The sequence below is a fragment of the Engystomops pustulosus genome, chromosome 3 (genome assembly GCF_040894005.1).
Source record: "Engystomops pustulosus chromosome 3, aEngPut4.maternal, whole genome shotgun sequence".
NCBI lineage: Eukaryota > Metazoa > Chordata > Amphibia > Anura > Leptodactylidae > Engystomops > Engystomops pustulosus.
Window position 1 is genome coordinate 184,147,106 of NC_092413.1, and position 16,998 is coordinate 184,164,103.

At 41.1% G+C, this 16,998-nt stretch overlaps 1 protein-coding gene across 2 annotated transcripts in view; it reads right to left on the reverse strand.

Annotated features, from left to right (window-relative positions):
* Positions 1 to 16,998, reverse strand: part of LOC140122412 (uncharacterized) — a 74,880-nt gene that overhangs the window by 31,555 nt on the left and 26,327 nt on the right. For both annotated transcript variants that reach the window (XM_072143226.1, XM_072143227.1), the window contains 7 exons: positions 16,608 to 16,766; positions 14,874 to 14,957; positions 7,668 to 7,774; positions 7,269 to 7,434; positions 6,419 to 6,525; positions 6,068 to 6,280; positions 2,545 to 2,620 (listed from right to left, as the gene is read on the reverse strand). In XM_072143226.1, coding sequence (XP_071999327.1) covers positions 2,545 to 2,620; positions 6,068 to 6,280; positions 6,419 to 6,525; positions 7,269 to 7,434; positions 7,668 to 7,774; positions 14,874 to 14,957; positions 16,608 to 16,766 — 912 coding nt within the window. The remainder of the gene's footprint in view (positions 1 to 2,544; positions 2,621 to 6,067; positions 6,281 to 6,418; positions 6,526 to 7,268; positions 7,435 to 7,667; positions 7,775 to 14,873; positions 14,958 to 16,607; positions 16,767 to 16,998) is intronic.

Below are 16,998 nucleotides of genomic sequence, written 5' to 3' on the forward strand. Positions count from 1 at the left end.
TGACCTTGTCCTTTCCCTAGGATTATATTCTAATAAGTCACCATGTACAACTTCACCTGGTAAGAAAAATGTCAGCTCTGAGTGACTTAATGCTACACAGAAAGCCTCGTTTCAGTCATTGCCTCAGATTTACGACTGTTTTATTAAGTGTCTGCAAGTGACAGTGTTAACAGAAAATCCCTGGAGAGTCATGTTGGAAAGTGTCAGTCAAAAAAATAAGTAATGGCTCAGTGAAAACTGCGGCTCTCCCAGGACCGCTCCCAGGACTTCACAGTGAATACATCTTCATTAGCCGAGTGTGAAGCTCCATATTATGGATAAGCTGATCCCTCCACCAGGGTCTACGAAACACCTGCAAGCAGCGGACGGGGTGAAAGTAAATGGTGTGATACATGGTAAAAAGCTCTGGACGGTAAATACTTTCTGATTAACTCCCTGACTGCCTTGGAGGTAGGCAAAATATTGTGCTGTTCTTCAAATATTGATATAAATGGTCAGTAAATATTGGTGCTTAGTATTCTAGTATTTTAAGCTGAAAAAATGAAAATACTGATATTTTCAAAACACAACTACTATTTTTTTGTCTTTCGCAAAATGAATAATAGTGAAAGACAAGAAAGGTGATAATAGTAAACTTTGTAATAAACTTAATTAAAGGAAATATACTATCAGAATTAAGTATGATCAACCAGGGACACTTACTAAATTAGACACAGTGGGGCACATTTACCTGTTGCGATCCCCGATCCTGACTGTCTGACGAAGATGAGGTCCGGCGCGATTCACCAACATCGTGCGCCTGAGTACCTGCATGTGTCGCTTCACCGCTGAGGTCCGCTGGAGTTCACCTTCTTCTTCCCGATGTACGTGAGTGCATGGCTTGCGACACAATTTGTGATGTTAAATCCTGTGCATTGTCCGAATCCGTTGGATCGTCCGAAGGCCACTGCGCCAAAATGTGATCACGTGCACCAAAAACACCTTCTAAATGGGGCGCAACACAGAAATCGTCGGGAAACCCAACGAAAACGCGGTCCGTGGACCCTTAGTAAATGAGCCCCATTGTGACTGTGGTAATCTTATATTAGTTATCCATGGCCTCCTACCTTCTAAAATCAACTTTTACGATTATGCTAATGAGTCAAAAGGGCTCTGACCCACCGTGTTCTGGTTTCACAGGCTGTTACACTAAGCAGAGCAGTTACCTCCCCCACTGTGTGCTCAAACATTCTTTGCCGAGGTTACAAAAGGAAAAGGGAGGGGGAAGTGCTTCATGCACAGTGCAACACCATGTGAAGCCGCAGCACCAGGAGGCTGGGGTAACCACTCTCTCCCATAGGACACTTTGGGATCATTGGCATAATTTTAAAAGTTGATTTTTGAAGGAATAAGGTCATGGATAAAAATATTAGAATATTACCACAGTCACAGTGCCAGGATCTATGAGTAATGGTCCCTGGTTTATCAGTCTTGACTTAGATGGTAGATTTGAAGTAAAGCAGCTTCCTTGTGCCTTTTTTCTACTTCGTTGTCCTGTAGTGAGCAGTATATCTGAAAGCCTTCAGAGCTCCATCCACCTCAGGCTAATGATTAACTCTTTCCATACATTGAGAATATTACCCTTGATGATTCAGCTCTCTGAGGAGATCAGCCTATCCAGGGAGTGAAATCATTAAATACAAGGCAGAAAGCTGATTTACCCAAACTGCTTGAATAAGGAAGAAGGGCGGAGGAAAAAAAAGAACACAGGGACATGTTTCTCTGATAAAGTATATAACAAATTATACTATTATCATCTGCACTTGTCCTTTATGCATCTAATGCATTTTATTTAATGCATCTGCATTTTAGTTACGTTTTATGAAGATAACACCTGTTTACAATCTTTACTGGGTTATATGTAGGTGGACAACTTGTTTGATTCACCATTATGAATAAGAAAAGAGAACTATTCTGTAAAGCTGATAGATAGAATTGGTAGACCTGTCTATGGACTGCCGGGATGATCTTCTCATGTTTGTGTCCAGATGAGACTTACCTCAATGTTTAGATGAGATAGAAAGTAGTAGTATAGGCCAGCTTCACACGACATCACACTGCACTGCATGCAATGCTTTTTAATGGATCAATGCCCATGGTCGATAATGTAACTGACCCTGTGACCGATCCATTGAAGAGTAGAGCATGTCCTAGTCAGAACCTCTTTTAATGGACCACTCATATTCTATAGTTTATAAGGATGTGTGAAAATCTGATGCTAGACTGAAGCAAATTGGTCATTTTTCTTGACTGAGATTTGGCACATTCGTCTGCAGAAAATCTTAAAGTTTTCAGGTTTTTTATCTTATTAGACAAACTCAGTTTATATATATTATAAACTCGGGGTTTGCAAGGCAGCTGTCCATAACCTGCTGGGTACTCAAAAGAACAAGCGCATTAACTGGCGTCCAGTTATTCATATGGATAGGATTCATAGATGTCTATTGCATGTTAAGGGGTGATGCACAACACCAGATTCATTGTTAAGGGGTACAATTAACTTACTAGTCTTTGCTTTTCCTTCTCCATCCTACTGTTTTCTTCTTTCAACTTGTCAACCTTCATAGACAGCTCCTTAATTCTGTCATAACAAAGTGTAAAACAATAGTTTAACATTTATATTTTGTGTTTGTTTTTGTATCTTGGACTGAAAGAAAGACCTAAAAACATAAAAAAAACCTAAAGGTTATTTTGGACAATGAATCATGAACTGTGCAGTAGCTGGATTTCACATACTGACCACAGTGTCGGGGTTGGGTATGTGAGTATTATACTGATGTATGATACAAAGAGTCCCTGCTTTCCTGTGGAACAATCATGATTACAGTTTGGGACTGCTGTTCTGCAGGTAAGCAGGGACTCCGTGTATCAGATATCCCACCCACCCTTGGGAAATCGCACCGTCAAGTGTCTATTTCAAATTAAAAATACGTCCATATCTGTTCTATTTGAAATAGACGCATGACTGAGGCATCTCCCGAGAGTGTGGGGGGGGGGGGGGGGAGAACTTCTCACTTGTCACTCCCATGGGACATAGGACACTGATCCGCAGAGAGAAAGGTAAACTTTCATCTAACTTTTCTTTTTATTATAAAAACACATAGGCTAGGCAATGTGCACACTATTATCTAAGGCAGTGATGGCCAACCTATGACACGCGTGTCAGCACTGACACACGTAGCCATTTTCAGTGACACACGGCTGCTGGAGAAAAATTGCTGTAGTGCAGTTTCCTGGGGCCGGTCAGGCCGTCGGTCGGTGATGTGGTCTGCAGCGAGCGGCTGCATCTCAGTCAGAGAGATCGCAGCTGCTGCTCCTGTCCTCCAGTCTTGCTCTGCGGAGGCCGCGCAATGACTCCAGAGTGGAGCAGTCCCAGCTTGCAAAGACGAAACCTATGCTGTGCCTCCGCGGGAACATCTACACAGGAGCTGAAGCGGGCTGAAGAGGAGTAACGGAGGCTCGTGGTGTCGTTGGAGCCTGTGCCAGTTAGGTAAGTTAATTTATTGAGTTGAGCTCTGCTGGGCTGGGCTGTGATGTACACTCTTTGGGGGGCACTTCTCAGGACACAAATGTCCTTAAAACTAGCTGTTGCTGGACTGCCACAGGTTCGCCATCACTGGAATAATTCCCCCTCCCCCTCACTTATCTTAGTTCATGGCACCCCACACAAGTTAAATAACAGCAAGACCAACAAAAGAAACCAACTGACCAATTAACACAGAAGTCACTAAGCAGGTAAGTTAAAGAACTATACGTATTTGTTATTTAAACTCTAAATATCACAAAATAAGGTTTTTTTTCTAAAGGTGACACACCACCCGAGTTATGGATGGTTTTTTGGCGAATTTTGACACACCAAGTTCAAAAGGTTGCTCATCACTGATCTAAGGGGACATTGGGGCTTCTGATGACAGGTTCCCTTTAACATCAGATTTCTTATTTTTGGAGCTTATCTGTACACTGTAAAAGTTGCACTGGTTGTACCAATGTACGTGATCACCTCAATGTATCCCAAGTAATACATAGCCTACATTCATGCATAACTTTCATAACTTTAAGTTTCCACAGCTTGCGGGGACAGGGATCGGTGGCAGGTGTCTGAGGCTATGGAAATTAGGTTCATAACACACAACTATTTATGGAATGCGAGACGCCAACACATTGTCTACATTTTTCTGTTGGTCTTAAGCATCCGGTGAAATAAAACGCCTAAGACGGCATTAACCTTCTTTGATTAAGATGCTTGATCTTCTTGCTAAACAAATGATGGTGACGTGTAAAGTAATGAATCACCAGCCCATAATACCATCTCCTGGATTCCGAGTCTATGATTAGGACACAAAGAAATCTATGTATTCACAAGCCTTCTGCAGGCGTCCTCATCCGTCAGTAGGGTTCAAGAGGTTGGTATCAATGCTGCTACTTATACTGGCTAATGCCCTGGCTGCTAACTAAGGATTACAGCTTACCATGTCACACACAATAGAGCAAATGTACTCAAGTAGGTAACATAATGAATACAAATAAAGAGATATAGAAGCTTTTATTCTTGGATGTCATACACAGGTTAAAGGGGTTGTACCAACTTATGCACAGGATAGGGGAAATAAGCAGATTGGTGAGGGTCTGGCTGCTAGGATCCCCACTGATCACGAGGATGGGATCCCCAATAATATGGAGACTGAGGGTCCTGTTGTCACTGTTGTCCTGTTGGTGGAGCTGCAAGTGGAGCATGAAAAGCACAGCATTCAGCTACCATATCCCCTGCACTCACGTAGACATTGTGGTGCTACTCACATGGGCCAGTTGGGCACATTAAGTAAGAATTCTGGCACATGTAGCTTAGTAAATTTGCACCACTTTGTGTTATCGCATACCCACCACAAGGCCATAAGCAATTCAGTGTCTGGAGAACCGATGTCCACAATGAAGAGAAATTATAAGTCACTCATTCACCAGCAACAAAAAAATTGTCTGCAATATCTACATCGAATCCTGGATCAAGCTGAGATGCTGCAAATTCACAGTTATAGGGGTTGGTTGCTTATGGTAAACTTTAACAGGGTAAAACCATCGTAGAGTCACTCATATTATATTTAGGCCAGTTGCACTAAATGTCCAATGAAACGCTTTTGGTTAGTGAATATAGTAAAAGTTTGTTCAGAGTTTAGTCCTTGTGTTACCCAACAGTCCAGTTTTTGTTGACAAAAAACAAACCTATATGTATGCATCCTGGTGCTTTTGTTCACGCAACCATTGACTACAGTGGATGTTTTTCTTGCAGGATGAGGGACCCAAGTAGGCTCTTAGACTTATTGAAAACTTTAACAGGTTCTGTGGCCAACCCCTTTACCTGTTACCTCTCCAGATATGTCACTTTTATTTGAAAAAAAAAATGCATTCCCCACAAAATAATATTTCCACACAATTTATGAATAAATGTTAGGATTTACTCACATACTATCACACTATACAGTCTGTGCACTCTGACAAGGAGAACGTTTGTCGGAATGTACATTTCTATGAGGAATTATAGGATAGAGGAAATGTGCCATGCAGAATTCAAAGGCAACATCCCATGGAATTTTGGGTAACACAGCGATGTACCAAAATAGACATCTCAAGGCTCATAGTTTCTCTTTGCATTCTGTGAGTAAAGTGATTTCCTAACTAAAATGTAAAGGCTTTCACTGCAGCATTTTGTCACACTAAATAAATTTTAAAAAACCGACCCCTCTGTTCCAGCGTCACCTACAGCCCCCCTTTGCCTGTTGTTGTATTGAAAGGCACTGCATTACTTCTTCACTGCTGAGGCCAGTGAATGACTGCATGTGTGAACTTCCCTATAGCAACATTTCACAGGACAAAAGTAGAATTTTGACTGCTTTAATACTTATTAAATGAGAATATTTGCACATCATAACAGAATTTAATAAGTAAATAAAAGCAAATAATTTATACCAACCCCTAATAATATAATGTGATAACATGATGGAGTAGTAGAAGTTGTTTTAGTCATTGCTATTACCTGGCGTTCAGTTCCACTTTCTCAGCGTCCCATTGGCTCTGCAGCTGAATCATTTGTCGCACTTTGTCTCGCAGCTGCTGTTCCAGCCGGGCTGTATGAAGAGACGACCCAGCAGCATTTTGGGAAAGGCGCAGGTTAGAGTCCAAATTCAGACAGGCAGTGTGCATGCGCCTTGCACTACGGGAAATGTCTGCCTTCATCTCAGCAAGACCCCTGAAATTCAGCAGCAAACAATTGATGTAATAAAAGAAAAGGTGTAGACCCCTTTGTGTTATGATGTAACTATTTTGTTATAATCTGCTATACTATCTGTGTATACATGTAATCCTCAATCACAGCCCTGCATATTACCTCTCAGCCATAGACCGCAAGTCCCGAAACTGATTGTGTAGTGTGGCCGTCTCCTGCCATAAAGTCTGCACACTGTTCTGCTCACTGCCCAGGTATGAAGAATATTTCTACAAACATCAAAGAAGGAAAAGGTAATACTGTACGAAATAACAATAAAATATGGTCACTTTTCAAACCCCCTTAGAGGGCGCATTCACACGTGGCGTTTAAAACATGCAATTCAAAATGCAATGCAACAGAAGAAGAGAGATATGCCTAATTAAATCGATGTTAACATTTGTGTTTACAAAACACATGTTAATGCATATGTTAACACATGTGTTATTAAGTTAACGAATGCATGTGTTAGTGCATGTGTTAACATCACGTTTGTAAATTCAAAATTAACATCAATTTAATTAGGCAAATCTCTCTTAAGCTGTTGTAATGCGTTTGTGAAACACATGCATTATAAGCCACGTGTGAATGCACCATGAGTGTGATGCAAACAAACCGTAATAATAATTATATGTTTATAAACCAAAATAATAATAAACATTTTTTATTTATATAGCGCACACAGATTATGCAGCGCTACACAGAGTTTGCATGGGATCTATGGGATTCACAATCTAATCAACCTACCAGTATGTTTTGGAGTGTGGGAGGAAACCGGAGGACCCGGAGGAAACCCACATAAACATGGAGAGAATGTACAAACTCTTTGCAGATGCTGACCCTAGGACATGAACCCAGGACCCGAGCGCTGCAAGGCTGTAATGCTAACCACTAACCCACTGTACTGCCCCAAAATAACAAATCATTTGAAGAAATTGCTAATAGTTTCAATTAAATAGAAAACAACAATCACCTCTCTCTCTTTCCTCCAGTCGGACTCTCTCTGCTCCAGCTGATCCTGTGCTCTGTGCAGGTCAGCGCTAAGTTTCCTCATCTCTTCGGTTAATTTGTCATTTGACGACTTTAACTGGTCCATTTGTTCCCGCAGGGTCATGTTGACCTGTGCTAGGCTGCTGCTCCTGCAGAAATGGTATGGTATGAAGGTTAGGGTCTATGTAATATGTATATAAAATGATTATGTATGACTCTCTTAGTATAATGTGCAAAGGAAGGGAATTTCCATCTTGTAATTGATGATGAAGGGGCAGCAGCTCTCCGTGCATAGGCAGTCGGGTGCTTTATGTTTTTGCCCATCCATTACTGTGAGGCTACTGGATGTGATATGTATATAAAGCAGTGCATATGGCATTACCTCTGCTGCTCCTCCTCCAGTCTTGTCAGGGCATTCTTAACCTCTGTGCTGTGATCATGATCCTTCCTGAGGAGAGTAGATTCTGCTGAATCCAGTTTTACCTGTAACTAATAAAAATACAACATGATGATGATGAATTAAATCATGATTACAGTCTGGGACTCCTGGAAGTGACTCCAGCAGGCCCTATATTGCTCAGAGACCACTCCTCGGCACTGTGGTCTGTCCCTGAAATCCTGCCGGCGCACTGTCCGTTTTTCACTGACCGCTGCCGAACTTAGTTTGGAAAATGCCTTGTTGTTTTGTTGTGCTAAGCAGCACATATGGCTATAGCTTAACCCCTTAATGACCGCCCTATCGGGATTCTACGTCGGTCATTAAGTGTACTTCTTCTGATGCGACGCCTTTCTACGGCGGCGCATCAGAAGAAGATTTCGGGACATCGGGTTATTATAGTGCCGGTGTCGGGCTGTGATATTACAGCCCAGACCCGGCACTAACACCCGGGATCGGAAAAACTCCGATCCCGGGTGTTTAACCCCTTGCACGCCGCGGTCAAGCATGACCGCGGCGTGCAAGTGTGTCCCCCGTGGATCGGACCCCCCCGGTGTGCTTACCGGGGGATCCGATACCTCCTGCCGCTGCCCCGGGTTCCGACGAGTGACCCGGGGCTGTCGGCTCCTCTTCTCACCGGGTCCTGCCTTCCTGGCAGGACCCGGCTGTAAGTAACTGAGCATGCGCGGCATGCTCAGTTACTTACACTATACACTGCAATACAAGTGTATTGCAGTATAAAGGCTTGAATAAGCGATCGGATGATCGCTTATTCAAGCCAAGAAGTAGAAAATGTAAAAAAGTAAAAAAAAAAAAATTAAATCTTTTTATAATATAATTAAATAAATAAATAAAATAAAAGTCCCATAATCTCCCCAGTAACACATAAAATGCAAATAAAGTATATAAAACACAAAACACGTACATATTTGGTATCACCGCGTCCGTATTAATCTGTACAATAAATCTAAATCAATATTGAACCCGCTCGGTGAACTACGTAAAAAAAAAACTCGAAAAACTTCCCATAATATACAATTTTTCATCAAACACCATCACAAAAAATGTTCTAAAAAGTGATCAAAAAAGTTACGGTACCTAATATGATACGACTGAAAAGAACAACTGTTTTCGCAAAAAATAAGCCCTCAACCAGATCTGACAACAGAAAAATACAGAAGTTATGGCCCTGAAAAGTTGTCAATAGTAAAAACAATGCGATTTTCTCCAATATTGGTTTTGCTCAGGAAAATTGAGCAAAATAAGAAAAACTATATAAATGAGGTATCACCGCATCCGTATTAATCTGTACAATATATCTAAATCAATATTGAACCCGCTCGGTGAACTACGTAAAAAAAAAACTCGAAAAACTTCCCATAATATACAATTTTTCATCAAACACCATCACAAAAAAAGTTCTAAAAAGTGATCAAAAAAAGTTACGGTACCTAATATGATACGACTGAAAAGAACAACTGTTTTCGCAAAAAATAAGCCCTCAACCAGATCTGACAACAGAAAAATACAGAAGTTATGGCCCTGAAAAGTTGTCAATAGTAAAAACAATGCGATTTTCTCCAATATTGGTTTTGCTCAGGAAAATTGAGCAAAATAAGAAAAACTATATAAATGAGGTATCACCGCATCCGTATTAATTTGTACAATATATCTAAATCAATATTGAACCCGCTCGGTGAACTACGTAAAAAAAAAACTCGAAAAACTTCCCATAATATACAATTTTTCATCAAACACCATCACAAAAAAAGTTCTAAAAAGTGATCAAAAAAAGTTACGGTACCTAATATGATACGACTGAAAAGAACAACTGTTTTCGCAAAAAATAAGCCCTCAACCAGATCTGACAACAGAAAAATACAGAAGTTATGGCCCTGAAAAGTTGTCAATAGTAAAAACAATGCGATTTTCTCCAATATTGGTTTTGCTCAGGAAAATTGAGCAAAATAAGAAAAACTATATAAATGAGGTATCACCGCAATCGTAGTGAACCAGAGAATAAAGATAAAATATTATTTTTACGTTACGGTGAGCGGGGGGGGGGGGGGGAATGCTCACAATCCAAAATAAAAATTGATGATTTTGTTTGTGTCCCCCTTGAAATAGTTAATAAAATCTCATGAATAAGCTTTAGACTCCCAAAATAAATTTATACATTGTATCTCATCCCATAAAAAATAAGCCCTCATATGATCGCATTACCAAAAAAAATAAAAATTTATAGGTCGTACAATGTGACAATACAAATCTGCTGTGGACGGCGCCTCCATTCATTCCATGCTCGGCCGTGCGCCCGTACAGCAGTTTACCACCACATATGGGGTATCAGTAAACTCGGGAGGAATTGGGCATCAAGCGTTGCAGTGCGTTTCATCATTTAATTTATTCTGAAAATGTCAGTTTTGGCCTAAATGAATGTATTTCCAAAAAAATTCCATAGTTTCTAAATCGCAGGTCCATATTTTTTAACCCATGTGAAACACTTAAAGGGTTAATGAACTTAATAGAAGTTGTTTTACATATGTTGAGGGGTGAAGTTTCTATAGTGGGGTAATTTATGAGGTTTTACTATTATTTAGGCCTCTCAAAGTCACTTGGAAGCCGAGTTGTCCCTCAAAATGTGAGTTATGGCAATTTTCATGAAAATAAGAAAAATCGCACCTAAAGTTCTGCGCCTCATAACATACTAGAAAAGTGAGAGGATGCATAAAATATCATCCCAACATAAAGCAGATATTCTGTAAATGTTAATTATCAAACTTTTTGGGTAGTTTTACTTCCTGTCTGGAAACCAGAACATTTCAAACTTGGAAAATGAAGAATTTTTACAAACTTTTGCCAAATTTTCACTTTTTTTCAGAACGAAACGCAAAACTTATCACTTAAATTTTATAACTAACATGAAGTACAATGTGTCACGAGAAAACATTCTCAAAATCACCAGGATATGTTAAAGCGTTCCGAAGTTATAACCAATTATCGTGAGACATGTCAGATTTGAAAAATCGAGTCTGGTCATTGAGCTGAAAACTAGTGTCGGTGATAAGGGGTTAAGCAGCACATATGGCTATATCTTCTGAACCGGCGCAGCATAAAACACATTTCTGGTGTACTTTTAAAGAGAAGATACTCCCCTTTCAAGTCACACAAGGGTTGTGTTTGTACATGCCACTGTTAAATTTACAAATGGGAGCATAAATTTCATATACAGCTCCCACTCCTGACTGTAGGTTTAGCTGTGGAACCTAGACACACAATACTTGTGTGATACTAAAGGGGGATTCTCCTCTTTAAAACGAAACCAGAAATGGTGCCATGGTTCATAAGATATCACTGTTTAAAGTCTGCCCTCCTACAGTCTGTCAGCTGAAGGCATCATAGAGAAAAAGGCATGTTCCACATGCAGATACACAAACAACAGGGGCTAATTTAAAGAGAACATGTCATGGTGATTTGAGGCACTAAACCACCCATCTAGGTAAGTATAAATGTTTTTTTTTTTTTTACTTGGGGCCCACTTAGAGACCTGATTAAGGCCGATTTAAGACCCTAAACCACGCGTTTATATGGACCTATAGTTGGTTTAGGGTCCAAAATCGGTGTGACAGGTTCTCTTTAAAGAGTCATATGAAATTCACAATGGAGTTCAGGTTTTGCAGAGTTATGATGAAGTTCCAAAAGATGAAGATATGATTATATTTGAATAAATGGCAATTTTTGGGGAGGGAATTAAGAAAAAATTTGTATTTTTTTGTTCATATAAAAAATAATGCATTCCCTTTAGATTAACTTTATATGTAAATGACTAAAGTCAAAAGGTTGAAAACACATGTAAGGAGGGTTGACGTAGGTTCTGTTTTGATAGAGATAATAATTGAGTGATTATTTAGGATCGGTTTGTGCAATATTGCTAGACAGTATTCAGTGTGACAATTATGCTATGATGGGGGACATCTGGAAGGGGACAAATACCCCACAACACTAAAACATATTGAGGATCTGGTGACAGATCCTATGTAAACTGTAAATTAGCTGTGTCTGACGGTGGAGTGGAAATCCCTTTAAATACATGTTTTGTGCTAATGTATTCTTCATGCTACACTCCGAAAAATTCTTTACTGTAAAATACATTGGAGGTTTTTTTTTCTGCCAAAAAACAAAGTTGTGCACACCTGTATCCTAGTGGTGGGAGTGGGGCATGTCACCTGAATATACAATACACGAGAAGACAAAGGATGTAACACACTAGCACGTTCTCGTGCGCCTTCAGTCAGCACAGGTGCTCCCAGGAGAAGACATTGATGTTTCTGCAGCTGGCGGAGCGCGATCCTGGTGCCAGAGACGTTTAAGTGGAATCGTAAACAGAGTTTTTAACCTGGTAATTGACAGACTGAAAAACCAATTCAGACTTGCTTAGCACAATATTGCTAAATATTTTTCACATTCCTAGCATTTTGGAAACATAAGCTCAACAATCTCCGTGTAACAGGCTCATCATACAATATTTCCTTGCTTAAGCCTACAGCTGACTTGCAGGAATTAGTTCACCGCTATCAAGGACAGGAGGCAGCCATGTTTACCATTGAAGGACTGTTACTAGTTGTGTACAAGGCCATACAATAGCTTTGTGCCACAGATGTAGATTTAGCGCCAAGGACTGGATCAGATCTTGTCCAAGGAGATCTGGAGGATGTTTACCGGAGGAAATCTTTCTTGACGCACAGGATCCTCTCTAGTATATTGGATTTAGTTTGTATATAGAGCCAAAGGATGAGCCATAGATGAGTTCCTCCCTTTTTTAATGTATTCAATTTTTTTTAAAAGGAGTTGTACCAGCTTCATCCTCTGGATAGGGCAGTGATGGGCAACCTTTTGAGCTTGGTGTGTCAAAATTCGCCAAAAAACCGAGCATAACTCGGGTGATGTGTCACCTTGACCAAAAAACATAATTTTGTGATATTTATAGTTTAAATAACAAATATGTATACTATTTAACTTCTAGGGTACTTTAACCGTAGGTTGTCTGATTGATCCTACCATGTACTGCCATACTACAGTATGGCAGTATATGGGGATTTTCCCAATCATCTATTACTATGTGCAAATCGCACATTGTAATAGATCGGTTACAATCAGACAGGTGTGGAAATGCTTAGTAGCCTGTGAACTTTCTGTCATGAAAGTTCACAGGTTAAGTGAGGGTGCCGGTGCTGCTGTCTGCATCTCCCTCATGCCCTCTTGGCATGGAGAAGGTGTGAGGAGCAAAATAATCGCAATGTCTGTCGATTTGCAAGGCTTTGCGATTATTTCAGGGCTTGTACATCACAAAACTGACACACAAGCCTTGATGACTGTCTTCTATCATACAGTGCACTGACCTTATTTACTATATGATGAGAGTGGTTGTCCTCCCTTGCCCCTGCTGTGGAGATGGTCAGTGTAGAGGTGGCAGAGGTACAGTGACCTTCCTCACTGTATGATGGGAGTGGTTGTCCTCCCTGGTCCCTGCTCTGGAGCTGGTCAGTGTAGCGGTGGCAGCTGCTGGGACATCACACAAGGCAGCAGCGATGTGACCTCTGACTGTGCTGCCATCCTCCCCCCACCACAACTATCAGGAGCTGCAGAGGAGCCTCCTGGGTGTATGGCCGGGTCACCTCTCCTGCTGTGCCCCATGCTGATACCTGTGCTGACTGGAGACACTAGGCACAGCTCACACATGGGGAGGGGCCGGCTCGGGGGAGCAGGAGGAGGGGGGAGTGCTGGAAGCTCAGTGCAATCTCTCAGCCTCCCGGCTACTGCACCTGATCATGTAGGATGAAACTTAACTCTCAGGCAGCCATGTGTCAGTGAAAATGCCTACGCGTGTCAGCACTGACACGCGTGTCATAGGTTAGCCATCACTGGGATAGGGGATGTCATACTGATTGGTGAGGCAGTACGTCCAGAAATCTGGAGAAAGGGGGTCCCCCTTTTCACTAATGGGTGTAGTGGCAGGTTCAGCATGTTTCCTGCGGCTCCTTCAGAATACATCGCTACATCAATTAGAGAGAACAGAACTTCCATTCTTCAGTTTGCTGGAGATCCATTCTCACGGGCAGTGGGGGTCTCAGCAGTCAGACCTTTACCAATCAGCTACCATGTTTCTCCAAAAATAAGACAGGGTCTTATATTATTTATTCCTATAGGTTAGGGCCTATATTCAGGGGATGTCTTATTTTGTCCATTAACAAAAACATTTATTTTGGAATAGAGATGAGTGAACTTGAAGTTTCTGTTAAGGTTTTGGGTACAGGGGACCGGACGTGCACCTGGCCAATAACAGCAATGGTGAGTAACTAGGGGTGTTAATTTTCCGGACTGGCTGTTCGGCTGCTAAACCAGCAATATGTCCAGGTCAATCAGGATGCAACCGAACCCCAAACCCGAACAGAAACTTTTAGTCTGCTCATCTGTCATCTGGAATAATTTTTTAAAAATCAACATTTATTTAAATCTGATCATATCTTCATCTTTTGGAACATTACTTATAACTCTGCAAAACTATTGGCCCCAATTTATTATGTCACGACTCCTGTCCATATAGATGCTTGTTGCTATTACATAATGCTCTTCCCTACAGCAACCTTCAGCTGACAGACAGGAGGGGGGCACACTTCAAACAGGGATATCTTCTTAAACATGACACATCGAGGAAAATTTCGGATGTCGTTTTAAATAACCACTGTTAATATTTGGGTGCCAAAGCCACAAAGACATCCAAACGTAGTTACAGTCGTGAGTAGGAGCTGTATATGAAAATGACACTCCCACTGTAAATGTATCAGTATCTCTCTCCGATTCTGTAGTACTTAGTAACACAAACCTATGTAAAAATAATGGGTAGAATGTCTTCTTTAAAATTAAACCAGAAATGTGTTTGTAGGTATCACAGTTCAGAAGATACAGTCCTTTGTAAACAAGACTTATTTTCAGAAAAACAAGGTGGTTATCCCCTATCCTGGGTAAAATTATGGGTTTCAGTGCCAAAAACATTTGATAAGTGTGCCTTTTTGATGCCATCGAAATAAAATATTTTTTTTGTGGAAATAAAATTGAATCCACAAATTTTTTCAGAGCAGGAATTTCGCTTACCGATAATTTTTGCTGCTCACATTCTGAAGTTTTTTCCAGGAGTAGTTGCTCCAGTTCCCCACATCTACTCTTATACTGTAAGACCTGAAAAACAAGCACATGCATCAGACATTAAAGGGATTGAATATTTCAGTTGGGAAAATTCACATTTTTTGCTGATTTGCATCATTGTAGTGTTATTAATGGTTTCTTGCTAGCTGATTACAGGGACTTTTCTGAATATTTATGTAATTTCATCTTATGAACGCCTTATACTAGTTAGGCTACCACCATTCAATAGTCACTTAACGTGTCAACAAATTAGTATAGGAAGTGTGCTATAATTTTCAGTGTGATGTAAGTTTGTGGCGCAAGGGATTAATGATTTGGAGCAGGAATCAATAGATTAAGAACTATGTCCACATTAGTGAAATAGAACTCCCTAGACTTGCTTTTAGCTGCTCTATTTTTGTCCCACAAAACTAGTGAGAAAAATAGAAGAGCCAGAAAAGTGAGTTTCGGAAAACCACCAAAATTGTGTTGCTGACTCTTAAAGAGGATCTATCACCTGTAAAAACTGCACTAAGAGCTGCTTACTAAAGTAAGCAGCTCGATGCAGCAGTGTTACCCTGCTAGCGTTATCAGAAACCTCCGATAACACTAACAAACACTGCCGCTGTACAATAGAAGACGCCAGACTGCACTGTAAGCACCCAGGCGTATTCATGAGGGGGTGGGATTAGGGGCGGGGCATGATACATGGCAGTCACCGCTGGCCTATGGCCCTAATACCACCCCCTCATGAAAAGCCCGACAGCTAAAAGCGCGGTCTGCTATTTTCTATTTTTCAGTGTGGCAGTGTTTGTTAGAGTTATCGGAGGTAAGCGTTAACGGTAGCAGGGTAACACTGCTGCGTCTGTTGTAGCACAAGGAGCTGCTTAAGGGGCACAAAAGGAGAAAAAAAAAATTACTGCCAAATTTTCTGTTCTAAAGTCGATGATAAATGCCCCCCCAATGTCATCGAGGTGTCAGATCACACAGAATCACTATGCAGAAAGTAGAGCAGTGAGTCACAGCAGCTAGGTCTGCATCCACCACTACAGAGAGGAAAATACAAAACTGACTGCAAAGATTAATCATTCTAGAATATGAAGATTACTAATCACACTGTAACTAGAAACATGGTTACTCCTCATATACACTCAATGGACTACAGATTGCTGCAAGCTGCATTGTAGGAGAGGTAATCTTTGAGAAGCTGATGGAAATGGCTGCACGCATGGCCACCTCTTTGTGCATTCCTGTTACACCTCATGTGCACCACCATATTTGCTGGCTGTGAATTAGCTGCACAAACTGCGGCTAGCTTACAGCCCCATAGGGGTCCATTCTGCACAGTCAGTGGTGAGGCACGGTGCATCCTATGCCTGCCTGTATTTTGGCGTGGCCTGTTTGGGACCTGTATTGCACACATGGCCGTGAAGGATGTGCTGCCTGCCTCTACGGGTGGAAACATGGGTAAAAGGAGTCCTGTCCACAGAACAAGTGGTCAGTAATTTATGGCATCCAGTTTTGATCTCAGTGTAAATCAGTGATTGCAATGAAGAAAACTCACCGTCAGGAGTAGGCAGCAGCCTACTCCCCTATCCAAACTGACATGCACACCTGGTTGTACAGAGTGTGTATGTGTATATGGGAGTAACATATTGCCACACAGCTAACAGTTATTAAAGGTGTACAGACAGCTATACTCACCTTATTCTGCAATCTCTGAACAAGCTGGGCCTGTCGCTGCTGCCCCTCTTGGTAAGCAGATAACTTGCGTTTATAAGCCATTTCCTCCTCCTGGAAGTGATGTTTTAACTCTAGCATGGCCTCACTTTCACCTGATCTTTGCGTCTGGCGCTGTTCCAGCTATAAGGTATGACAAAGGGTGGTGAATGATACAAAAACATAAAAATCAACTAAAAATCTTCAACACTTTCTTCTATTTTCTATCCCGGGGTGTAACTAGGAGAGGCAGGGCCCCATTGAAGACTTTTGAATGGGGCTCTTCTTCCCCCTTAAAAAATATATATATTTGTATACTCTCACATGTGAGTTACAATCACACACATTTATACACTCATATATACACACACATTAA